Source organism: Aethalodelphis obliquidens, unplaced genomic scaffold (genome assembly GCF_003676395.1).
Source record: "Aethalodelphis obliquidens isolate GAN/ISIS:26980383/991018 unplaced genomic scaffold, ASM367639v1 scaffold2, whole genome shotgun sequence".
Classification (NCBI taxonomy): Eukaryota; Metazoa; Chordata; class Mammalia; order Artiodactyla; family Delphinidae; genus Aethalodelphis; species Aethalodelphis obliquidens.
This window is the reverse complement of record NW_020837946.1, coordinates 38,638,664-38,651,436: the sequence shown is the minus strand read 5'-3', so window position 1 is coordinate 38,651,436 and position 12,773 is coordinate 38,638,664. Positions and strand designations below refer to the sequence as shown.

Sequence of the window (12,773 nt, the reverse complement as noted above, 5' to 3'; positions counted from 1 at the left end):
GCTTCTGCAGTCAGACCCTCCCTCCTCTGTCCTCTCTCAAGTGGCATAGTGATCTCTAGTGGGGACATGGGACAGGGGTGGAGGTGGGGCTGAAGGGAGTATGGGTAAGTAGGAAGTTCAGATAATTCTAGGCCAAACAACAGGATGATGTTTCAATTTCCCTATTTAAAGGGAGGTGGATAAAGACAGGCGGAAACAACATTCATGACATATTCCGTTGGACAAGTTAAGCTTACTTCACAGAAGGAAACAGAGCTGAGCAGTAGTCCTACACTCAGGTCAGCCCAGGAGACAGTGACGTGCAATACAAGACACGGTGACAGCCTTATATCTAATGAATATGCGATATAAGTCAACCAAGAGGTACTTTTCAGGAGAACAAAATAAATCAGCTTTTAATTTTGCCTTATTTTTACGTGAAACATGGTCATCTCTTTCCCGTCTGTTTTAAAACCGTAAGTTTAATTGAGCTTAATTCAAGAACTATGTTTTAGATGATCCTGTAATTTGCACGTGCCCAGATAATTATGCCGACTACAACGAAGGCTGGTCATCCCTAATCAATCCATTTCCTACATTCCAAATCGCATCCCATCTTTTCGCCATCTACAAATCCCGGGGTTTGTATTATTTTGACTTACTTTAATTTCCCTGGGCCTTGTCCATATCCTTTAGTCTCTAACTTCCTGTAAAAGTTTCTTAGTTTGGCTTCAAAGTCTCGCTTGTAAGGGGCTGGAGCACGGGCATTGGCACGCTGAGTACCTACAACGAAGCACGAAGAGACAAGGGTGTGGATCTGTGCGATGTCCTTATGTTCATCACATCACCATGAAAAAGATTACCATGGGGCTGAGACCACAGTTCACAAGTAAAAGGAGGCAATACTGTTAGGTCCCTGCACTTTTCACCTCTCCAAGTCGAAGGCTATCACAGAGCTTAACCAGGATCTTAAGATGTCTTCTTCGTGGCCTTCAAATCCTGTTTGAAGAGTTACAGTGGTGCCCATGTGTTAGTCAAATACGTTCCTCTTTTCAGTCCAAATCGATAGGAGTCAAACAGTTACTCACGGCTAATGGTAACTGTTCAGGGTGGAATATCTTTGCTTACGGCTGAGATGATATCACAGCAACTAGGAAGTTATAGTGTGAAAGTATGTGGTATGCCAAGCAAGGAGAGTGAGTTTCCATACTTGATGGAAACCCTACAACATTGTATCTCATACCACAGGGTAGAATAATCTTGATTTGAAAACAGAATTCAGCCATAATTGCAGAAGGCACATGTCTCCTGGTTACGCAGAGTAAAAATACTGTGATTTGTTGCATTCTTAATACATGCCAAGTACTGTAATTATCTACAGATTATCTAAAGATGTCATGTCATTACATGTCATTACATGTCATTCCACGGCAAGCATCATTAATAAAATATAAAAGCAACATGGGTTGTGCCTCTTTCCATAGAAAAATCTGGTTTTGTGTCACACTGTGACTAACCAACAAGCGGGGATACAAAACTGATGATGAATATGGGCATCGGCGCCATGACGAAAACACTGGATATTTCCCAAGACATATTTCACAAAACAATAAAAGAAACCAGAAAACAAAAATTGTGATGTCTTGTGCCTTACATACCATGTAAGCTCCTTAAATATATCTTTATGCATGAATCAACTACGTGATGATTATTTTTTACTAATGCTGTGTTAGGTTCAGCAACAGATGCTCAGAATGGATAAGGTCGGATTGCTGGAGTGGATATCTTGGTTGGGAAGACAGAAATAGAACATATCAAACAACTAGAGAATAGTTAAGTCTTAAACTAGATGGTATACAAACTCTAAAGCAGAAGGAAGAAAACGACAGCCCTGGGGCTATACCCAGCCCTACAGATTTTGTTTGCCACACAATGTTCTAAAGATTTTAAATTAACTGCCAACATTTAAAAATGAGGAGATTTCAAGAAGAAAAAAAAAATCCTGATTTCTCGTGAAAGTCAGTTGGGAACTCTTGCAACAACTGGCTTGCATTTCCCTGGGGCTACAGAGGGCAGCTGCCCCATTAGGTGAAGCATGTGCTCTCCACTGTGCCACCGCCACTCAGTGAGGATGCATCTGAGATCAGTGTTATAGAAAAGTAACAGTAAATGAGGATAAGCAGAGATCAAAATGGAAAAGACTTTAGGGAGGAGATGTCATTGGAACCAGGCCTTATAAACATGGGAGAACTATAGTCTATACTGGGGCAGGGCAGCAAGAGCTGGAATAAGCATTGCCTGCATGTTCAGAAGACACGGAGGAGACCCCACTAACCTAGAGCAGAGGGGGAGTGCTAGGACGTAAGTAGGAAATTAAATTGGTCAGAAGTTTGGTATGAAATTATGAGAAGAATTTTTAAAGACCTAGCTGAGAAGTGTGAGCGTGATGCAGCAAGCAGTGGGAAGCCTTTATAGGTTCTTAAGCAAGGGAATAACAAACAAGTGGTGTTTTATTTCAGAAATGATTTTTGGAGTGGATTAAGGGCAGGAAGGAGGAAAGACCTAGGAGTAGTTGAAGCAATGGAGGCCTGAGGGCATGAGGACTAGCCTGGACTATGGTGACTCAGAGGAAATTTTACAAAATGTGAAATAAGAATTGCTAAAAGTAGATAAGTAAGGAAGAGGAGGAAGAGGAAGCTCTCATGGTAATATAAAGTTTTTTTTTTTTTTTGCGGTACGTGGGCCTCTCACTGCTATGGCCTCTCCCGTTGCGGAGCACAGGCTCCGGATGCGCAGGCTCAGCGGCCATGGCTCACGGGCCTAGCCGCTCCGTGGCACGTGGCATCCTCCCGGATGGGGGCACGAATCCGTGTCCCCTGCATCGGCAGGCGTACTCTCAACCACTGCGCCACCAGGGAAGCCCAATATAAAGCTTTTTAAACAATAACAATAGCTGTCATTTTTTGTGTCTGCTATGCATTAAGGACCATTCACTTTACAGAGAGGATCTTGGGAAATCCTCACAAGTCTAAGAAGCAGGCATTAGTATTATTACTGTCATCACCACTTTGTAACTAAGGAAACTGAAGTCATATGACAGTGAATAGTAGATTCAGGATCTGAGCCAGGTCTGTCTGATGCTAAAGCAGCATGGGAAATGATGCTGGTGGACAGGAGCATATGAGGCTTTCTACATACTAAGCTGGAGAGGACAGCTGTTCAGGTGGATATACCTTGCAGACACTTGAAAATATAGTACTGGAGTTCCAGTGAGAGATCCGGGCCACACTTGTGGACTAAACAAGTTAGTGTATGTGTGGTGTGGCACTTCGCGCAGTGCCGGCTGCATAAGCAGCCCCATGTAAACGTTAGCTGTTATTGCTATTATCTGCATAGTTGTGAATACTGAACACATGGGGAAATGTACTGAGGTCGGGGAATGGAATTTAATAAAATGGGCTATTGATGAATAATATGTAAAGAGTTCTGTTGGCACAGTTATGAATCTTTTACCCAAAGAGCTAAGAGCTATGCCATAAAGGAAACAAATAAACTTGACCTTAAAAGGTCTGGGATGCAGAAGACTCCTAGGCAGTGGTTCTCAATCTTGACTGCACATTAGAATCACTTAGGGAGCTTTTAAAAAATCCCAATGTTCAGGCCACAGCCAGGACATATGACATCAGAATCAGTGGGGGTGACACCCAGACATTAGTGTGTCATGCAGCTCTCCAGATGATTCCAACGTGCAGCCAAGTCTGAGAACCATTATCTCCCACAAGAAGGTCAAAGGTAACCAATGAAACACCTGGGCATCATCCAGGGACCAACACAGGGGGAATACTTCCCATGTATTTGAAAGGTATCATCTGCAACATGAAGGACCATGATCTGCATGGACTCTGGGCTCCTCTCTTGGATGGCTGAGGGACAGAGCCATGCAGCACAAGTCCAGTTAGAGTGGCAGAATAAAGCTTTTGTTGCTGCAGTCTGAGTAACTGCAGACTACTAAACCCAGACAGCTCAGCAAGCAGCCATAATGAATCAGCTTTCAAGAGCGCGATCATTGATAGGGAAGAGGAAAAACAGGAACAAAAAACCGAAAATCTTTCAGGACTCAAAAGAAACCCGATTCTTTAAGAGTTGATGACTTTTGAAAAACAGCACATATACTATTGCTATATAATTTGAGATGCTTAAAAGGATGTGGCAAATGCCATAACGCATTCCATCAATATCAATACAGACACTTAATAAAAATTAGCTCTGACTCCTTTTAAGCTCTAGGTAAAGGAATTCAATTATGGAGGCTCTGGAGACAGAAACTGTTAAATGCAAAAATCCTTTTGCCAATAGTTCTATGATGAAAAAATCATTTACACATTACATCATGATTTAAAAATTACAATAAATTATGCTGTTGGCCCTTGTCAAATTCTTAATGCAAGTCAGGTGCAACTGCCAAGAAAGTCCAGGGCAGAAACAATATTACTTCCACTTTGGAAATAAAACATGATCTTGGAGACTGGGCTCACGGAACTAAGAGCCATAATTGTAAGTGAAGTTCTAGAATAGAATTCTCTTATAGAGAGGGTGATGGCATAGTCTTTATGGTCTTAAGAAAGGAAGTCATATACGAAAAGGTCAATGTTACATATAGGAAGTGATCAAATGAAAGGCTGGCTTTATGGATAGTCAGTATTATGTTAATTATTTATGGGAAAGAATTTCAGTAACAGATATTAGACTTTTTAAAAATCATTGCTAGGCAGGCCTAAAGTACTTCCATATAGTGTTACGCAATTTCCACATACTGTTAAAAAACTGCACAATCACATACAAACTAAAGAATTCTACCAGGCAAAGGATTTCTTTTCTAGGTGATACTAGAAAAACCTTGGCATCAAACAGCTAAGAAGTCTGGGTCTTTTTTGATGCTGGGTGTGCCACCCAGAACCCAGAATGCTCTGATGACTTGCTCTTGGTCTGCAGTGGAGGGGGATGAAGCCCAGCCTAATTCAGCATGGTTCCAGGCCTATGTACTGGGATGGCTCAGAAGAGAATTTCTTTTCTGTTCACTTTCTAAAACAGATAAACTCTATGACATTTTTTTTTTTTTTTTGCGGTACGCGGGCCTCTCACTGTTGTGGCCTCTCCCATTGCGGAGCAACAGGCTCCGGATGCGTAGGCTCAGCGGCCATGGCTCACGGGCCCAGCCGCTCCGCGGCATGTGGGATCTTCCCGGACCGGGGCACGAACCCGTGTCCCCTGCATCGGCAGGCGGACTCTCAACCACTGCGCCACCAGGGAAGCCCTCTATGACATTTTTAAAACAATAATTCCCTGTTAGTGAATGAGAACAAATTATGAAGCATTATAATAATTTCTGGAAAACTCTATCTTATGGAACATAGATCAACAATGGAAATTAAGAAAAAAACCAAACAAACAAACACACAAACAAAACCTCAAAAAATAGCTGGCACAAAGCACAAGCAAGGAAGTCCTGGCATTTTTGCTTTATTCTCTAAGAGTAATAAAAGGCCCTCAGGTCATTGTTTTGACCTTGTTGATGCTTCCATTTACCTACCATTTATTTATTTGATAATCTGATTTTTCAAATGTTGGCAAATTAAAAGCAATTTATTAAAAGGGGAAAGCTTGAGGGCATGCCAGTGACAGGCATCTTCTGAGAGCGTTAGGGGTGGGAAGCAAGGGAGAGTAACAGCAACAAAAAACACAAAAATAAAAATACCTGTATATTGTGACAGAGATAGTATTTGGTTTTCCTCCAGTCTCTGGAATCATAACTCCCCCATCCCCACCTACCCAGAAAGCATCCTTCGTTTGTACTGTTTGGTTCCTAGATCATCTCTGTGGGGCTTAGCAAAGAGAAGGGATAGAACACTTTTTCTAACAACAAGTATAAAGCTGCTTCAGAGACTGTGGGAAAGGGGAGGGATGGAAGAGGGAGAAGGGAGGGTGGGAGGAAGTCAAAGAAGGAGGAAGGGAGAAGAGGGAGAGAGAGATGCTGAGAGAGAGAGAAAGGGAGGGAGAGAGGGAGGGAGAGATGGAGGGCGAGAGAAAGTGAGGAGGAAAGGAAGGGGGAGGGGAGGGGAGGGGAAGGAAGAGAGAGTATTTGTGAAAAGGGCCGATGAGATAAGCAGCAGCTGGGATACTAAGACTTTGGAGGAAGAGAGGGGAAAAGAAAGTCCTTAAGGAGGTACACTGTGTGTTGAGAGAAACAACTGCCCTGAAGACAGCCTTCAGTAAAGACCCACACAGCTCTTCAGTGTTCTCTGGTCTGTTTTACTTCTCTTGAGTGTGATCTGGTGCTCTACTGGCTTCCAGAGTGTCCAGTTCTAGTCAAGTTATAACAGCTCTGTATGCTGATCCCCCCGAACCGTGAAATATCCTCAAGGCACTGTGTCTAGGGAAGCAGGGAGAAGCATAATGTATTTATGAAAGAGTCTCAGCAAATGGTGGGTTAAACAAATTCTCAGATGACTAATGTCACAGCTTTGGTCACGTGGAAAATTCACATAAGTAAGCACGTCTCCAACAATATTAGATAAATTAGGTGTTCTTGCATTTCAATTCCTAGAAATGTACAGCTACAAAAAGTCCTTAAATAAAATTCTGGATCCTATATTTGGCATAATAAACCATATGGTAATTGGAAAGATCTTTTCCTTCTGGCATAGCTAAGGTTGGGACTGGCATTATAATGGTCCTAGAAAAACAAACCTTCACATTCCAAAATTTTGACAAATTTTAGGTGAGCACTCTAACAGCTGCAAAAAGCAGCGAGTCCAAGTTTCCAAAGCCCCTCTCTCTCCTGCACTTGAAAAGACATGTAAATGGGCTTGGAACGGGGAAAAGTATGGAAAGTTTAGCAGGTTCCTGGGTGTTCTGAAAGAAGATCATTAAAATTTATGATTGTCGTAATTTTTCCAATATTATTCTCATACCACTAAAAGGGATGAAATTCTAGTCACAAGAAGGAGGATCAGACAACTTGAAAAAATCTGTTAGAAATGTTTTCATAAGAACTTTAGGAGTACTGGTAGAAGAGGCTATTTTACTCAAAGAAACAGAAGATTCCTCCACAGGGTAAATAAGGCTAGTCCTGCCCTTGTTTCATGTGGAATTAGTTATAGTTACTTCCATTGATATCAGGCAGTACATCCCGATTTCAAGATCAAATAAAGTCCACTGAAATAGAGTAGGCCAAAAATATGGAGATGATTCTTCCTGAAAATTAAAACCACCACAAACACTGCTAGCAATTTAAATATATTTGGGTTAGACATGTCTTTGGAAAACGTTTAACTCTCAGTCTGCTTCCAGAATGCATTTATTACCACCATGGGTTACTTATGTACATTTGTGATGCTACATGAAAAGAAGAAACTTAGTCACCATTTAGAATGTTCACAGAGTCTCAAGTCCAGCCTGTCACCGAGAGCACGTGCCTTTGCAGGGCTCAGAAGGGAAAGAATCCGGTGATCTACTTTTTCTCTAGGAGGAGGGGCCCCAGAAAAGGTCTGGAAAAGAGAGCTTTGACTGGGATGAGCAATACTCCACAGAGCTTCATTCCTTTAGCCAGAAAGCTGAAGGAACAACCCATTTCAACCCCCTCGTAGGTTCTAGCTAAGATTAAGGCCAGTCAGAATGATTAAATATCTAGGCAGTCGGTTCTGCAAACATGATATAGATTTATATGTATCAATTATTAGTAGTTCAAATATTGACAAATTAGACTTCTCAGATTTCCAGAAAGAGAGAAAAAGGGATAAACTAACATTTATTGGATGCTTGACATGTTTTAGGTACCAGGTGAGGCATTCTCCTCCAAATAACCATGGGAGGTGATTACTATCATTCCCATTTTAAGGAGAAAGAAATTCAAATTCAGGAAAGGAAGTAAACTGCCCAAAGTCACACACAGTTGGTAAATGACCGAGGCCAGCTGTGAATTCCATTAATTTTTCCCCTACACCTTTACACTTACCCATAGAGCCATATACTTATTTTCTTTTCATCCTGTATCATCAAAATAAGTGTCCCTACTTTGTTCCAAAGTTGACCTGTGCTTTGCCTCCAGTGTCCTGCCTTCCCACGGGCCTGTGCTGTGCTGACTGCTGCTTCTTCGCCCCATTCAACAAACCACTTTCCTTCCACCCACATTATCTGACCTCCGCACACACATGCTCAACTTCCCCATCCTAAAATCCCTTCCTTAATTCCTCTTCTCCTTCTAAGTACTGCCTTATTTTGCTTCACTTCCATATTTCACGAAGAGAGTATTTTTCATGCCTGTTTTCTACTTTACATCTTCTAGCATCCTGTAACTGGTAACATTCCAGTTCATGACCTATTAATTCATAGAAACTGCTTTGGCAAAGGCCACATATAACTTCATGATTTTCAAATCTAATGGCCTCTTCTCAGGCCTCATCCTTCTTGACTCCTTTGAACACCTGGCCCTGTTGGCCACTCCTTCCTTCTTGAAACATGGCTTTCCCGAAAAGACTTTCCTAATTCTCTTCCAAAATCCACTGGCTCTCTCACTTTCACTTGCACCCTCAGCCCCTCCCTTAAATATTGGAGTTGCTCATGTCACCATCCCCTATTTTCTCTTCTTTTCACTGACCTGTCCTCCCTACTTCCTCTGTCTACCCAATGGGCTTCAACTGCCACCAGCACATCTGTATTCCCAGCTGCTAACCTCCCCTGAGCTCCAAGACTCTGTTTCCAGTTGTCTTTGGGTTTCCGTCTCCAGTTGGATGGCCCAAAGATTCTTCAACAAAACATGTCTCAAACCAGCCTTTCACCTCTCCCCTCCAGTCTAACCTTTTTCCTTTCTTGGTAGATGGTGTTACCATCTGTCTAGCAGTCTATGTGGTGAGAACCTTAGAATTTGCCTTGACTCTTCCCTACTTGGACTTAAAGTTCTAGAATCTCTACATCCAACATAGCCTTTTCTCTATCACTGTTAGTCCAGCCCTTATCATGTCACCTGGGTTAATGCAACAGCCTCCCAGATGGTTTCTCTAACTTTAGTCTCTCGTCTTCTAATACATCCTCCACATGGCCACCAAACTGAACTTTATAAAACAGGATATTCCTGTTTGTAAATTTTCAGTGGCTCCACATGGAGTACAAAGTAACACTTCAGTGGCCAACCAACTCTAGCGTATCTTTCCAACCTGCGCTTTGAGAACTTGCCTTTACTTGTATCTATTAATTTGTCCTAAACTACTTTCATGCTTCTGTGGCTCAGCTCATGCTACTCCTTGGAATGTCCTCGTTCCTTTGGTCCACCTGGTAAAATCCTATTCATCATCCTTCAAGGCTTCCCTTTATACCTTTCCCCAAACACCCCACCCCCATCTTGAATGAAGAATTGTTCCCACACATGTCTTCATTATAGGACTAAACACAGAGCTTTTGGAGTCACTTGTTGACTTACTGCCTCACCGTGAATTTTCAAAGGCAGAGACTGTATTACTCATCTTTGTAGAACCAGGGTCTAATTCAGGGCTTGGATCATAGCTGGATGCTCAATAAATCTCTATCAAATGAACAAATTAATAGACCTTTTTCTGTTTGCAGTATTCAGTTAGGCTGTAGCTTCACTATGATACCAATATATGAAAACAGGTGTTATATATCAGAGAACACAGAGCAGCTTTTAGTGACACATATGGAGTTTGGATTTCTATTAAAATAGTTTTAAATTCTGATAACTGCTACAGTGTGAACTATATATGGCTTATAATAAGGATAAATAGAGCTGATGTTCTGTCAACATCATGACTACTTTCCTTAAAAAATAACTCATTTGCTAAGCTGCATTATCTACTATTTATTCATTCCTCCATTCATTCCTCCATTCACACCATACCCCTTTCAAAAAGAATTTAAACTTAAAATTTTTAGTTAATTTCATCTATCAGCATGTTCTACCTGCCCATGTATCTCTGGTCTTCCTATCTAATGCAGTTAGTAACTACTGAAGGGAAAAAAATTATCCAAGACCATTAAACTCACTAATTCTAATTCTATAATATTTCTTGAAAATAGAGATTTCTCTTTATTATTCATTGAATCAATCTCCTAACTAGAACTTTTTAAATCCAAAAAGCTAACATAGCATTTTGTGCCCTAATATTTTCCAAGATATATTAGGCGCTACATAACATAATGAAAAGTAAATTCTACATCTGAGTATTTCATGCTGCTGACATTTATCCTATTTTGGAATGTCATTATTTTCCTGTCAAAATAAATCCCCATGGAAACAAGCCAGTTTTAAGAGACAGGAAGTACCACAGAATATGTACCTGTGCTAACAGTACAGATGTACCCAAAGTGTTCCCTTACTGTCCTTTATGAGGACAGAACATGTGACTTCAGGGCTCACTCCTCAGAGAAATTGCATGCAGCCGGTGGACTCACCTGGTGAGTTCTGGGGAGAGGACACAGGAGAGCCACGTGGGGACTGACAGTAGCTGGGATGGAGTAAGGCATGTGGAGGCACATATGACATTATCTCTTCTTCAAATAAACTGGGGAAAGACAAGAAATAAAATGCATACTTTAGCCAAAGAGGTGGGTAAATGCCTTGTTTCCGCAATGAGTAAGTCGATCTCTCGCTCTGACCAATTCCACCTGAGGTCCACTTCACGTCCTAAAGAAAGCACCTGTCCCCCTTCTCCTGCAGGTAATTAGTGGGACAAAAACGGGTGGCTCTTGCATCTTTTGTGAAACCTGTGGTTATTTGCCTGTTTTCCTACCAACTTTGGACAGCATGATCTCTATTTTGTTACTTTTTTTTTTTTTTTTTTTTTGCGGTATGCGGGCCTCTCACTGTTGTGGCCTCTCCCGTTGCGGAGCACAGGCTCCGGACGCGCAGGCCCAGCGGCCATGGCCCATGGGCCCAGCCGCTCCGTGGCATGTGGGATCTTCTCGGACCGGGGCACGAACCTGCGTCCCCTGCATTGGCAGGCAGATTCTCAACCACTGTGCCACCAGGGAAGCCCCTCTATTTTGTTACTTTAAATGAGTTTGAGTTTGCACGTTCACCTGAAAATAGCCTGGGTTTGTACGTCTAGGAATATGAGTCAAACACAAGAGACAATGTTTATGGAAGACCCATAGTAAATACACAAAGTATGTTCATACCTTCATTCTAAGACACATACAACATGATCTCAGCCTTCAAAGAGCTCGGGATTTCATTGGAGAATTAAAAGCAAAAGAAAACAAAACACCTCTTAAATAATTACAACTGCTAAATAATAAGCTTCCTCATTTAGTCTGGCTTTATAATGTTTTTCAGATGTGAGGATTTTGATGTTATTCAACCTAGTGTCTTCTTTCTCCTCCATACTGAAATTTCTGTTTCTAATACTCTCCTAAAAGATAGTAACCAGGGATCTGAGATCTTGGAATCCTAGACTTTTCATTAACTGTTATGATAAAGAAATGTACTACTGATTATCAAATATACAAACACTTGACAAATAGAATCAACAATATAAGTAAGAGTACTTGTGTTTTTTAAATTAAGAGTAGAAGTAGCTTTCCCTCAACTTTGGTCACATCTAGAAACCTGCTACTTGTTTTCAAAAAACATTGAGAAAAAGTGCCAACAGTTTAGTCTTGCGAAGATTTAAGGAAAGAACTCCTCAGGGTTATAGCACTGGTTTTCCACTGAGGCTATTTTGCCCTTCCCCACACTCTATGGGGACATCGTACAATGTCTGAGGATGTTTTTGGTTGTCGTAACTGGGAGAGGGGGTGCTTTCGGCATCTAATGGGTAGAGGCCAGGATGCTGATAAACATCTTACAATGCACAGAATAGCCCCCTGCAACAAAGACATATCCAGCCCAAAATGTCAATACTTTTAAGGCTCAGGGACCCTGGGTTACAGCAATGCAATAACAACTTGATAATTCTTTCTCTGGTTCTTCATTCACCTGCACATGTCTGCTAAACCACTATCACAAAAACATTTTTAGACACCATAGTTTTTTAAGCCATATTTCCACTTTTAAACTATAAAAGTCAAAAGATTTAGAAACAGAAGCAATAATTAATTGTACTTGTAATATCAAATTAAGCCCTGAAACAGTCAATTCTCTTTCTCAATAAATCAATAACCATTGAAATAATGTGAATTTTAAGTTGATTGCTAAGGAAAAATGCCATATAAACAGTTGATACCATAAAGGTCTAGAAATTCATAGCTAAATTAATTGAAAAGTAGGAATTAGCACCCTCTCCTCAAACATCTATACCTGTGTCCTTTGCTCCATGACACTTACTTTCTTTAAATACAACCAATATGCAGAAATCGTTCTTATCGAGAGAAATTTTTTTACTTGAAAAATTTAATATAGGAGAGATAGCAAATAACATAAAAACACTCAATACATATCATCCAGGATTAGTACATGTTAACCCTATTACTTTTGCTTCAAACACACATGCATACTTAGGGATGTCTATATATCTATATATAGATGTATCTATATATCTGTGTGTATGCATGTTATGTATATGAAGTCCCTTTTGAGTGCCTCTATCATGACTTTAACATATCATTCCATAGTCTGATATTTTGCAACATATGTACAGACGAACAATATACAGTTTTGCCTTATGCGCTGCTAAAAAATTATTTAAATACTTTATAAGTATACTGAACTATTGAACATTTTTTATTCAACAATATATTTCTGGTATCTGTCTGTGTTGATATATAAGGGTCTAATTTACTAC

General features: G+C 40.8%; 1 protein-coding gene across 9 annotated transcripts in view; it reads right to left on the bottom strand.

The window, feature by feature from the left end:
- Positions 1-12,773, bottom strand: part of HECW2 (HECT, C2 and WW domain containing E3 ubiquitin protein ligase 2) — a 414,407-nt gene that overhangs the window by 46,770 nt on the left and 354,864 nt on the right. For all 9 annotated transcript variants that reach the window (XM_027125303.1, XM_027125331.1, XM_027125328.1 and 6 more), the window contains 2 exons: positions 10,444-10,553; positions 642-762 (listed from right to left, as the gene is read on the bottom strand). In XM_027125303.1, the coding sequence (XP_026981104.1) occupies positions 642-762; positions 10,444-10,553 (231 nt within the window). The remainder of the gene's footprint in view (positions 1-641; positions 763-10,443; positions 10,554-12,773) is intronic.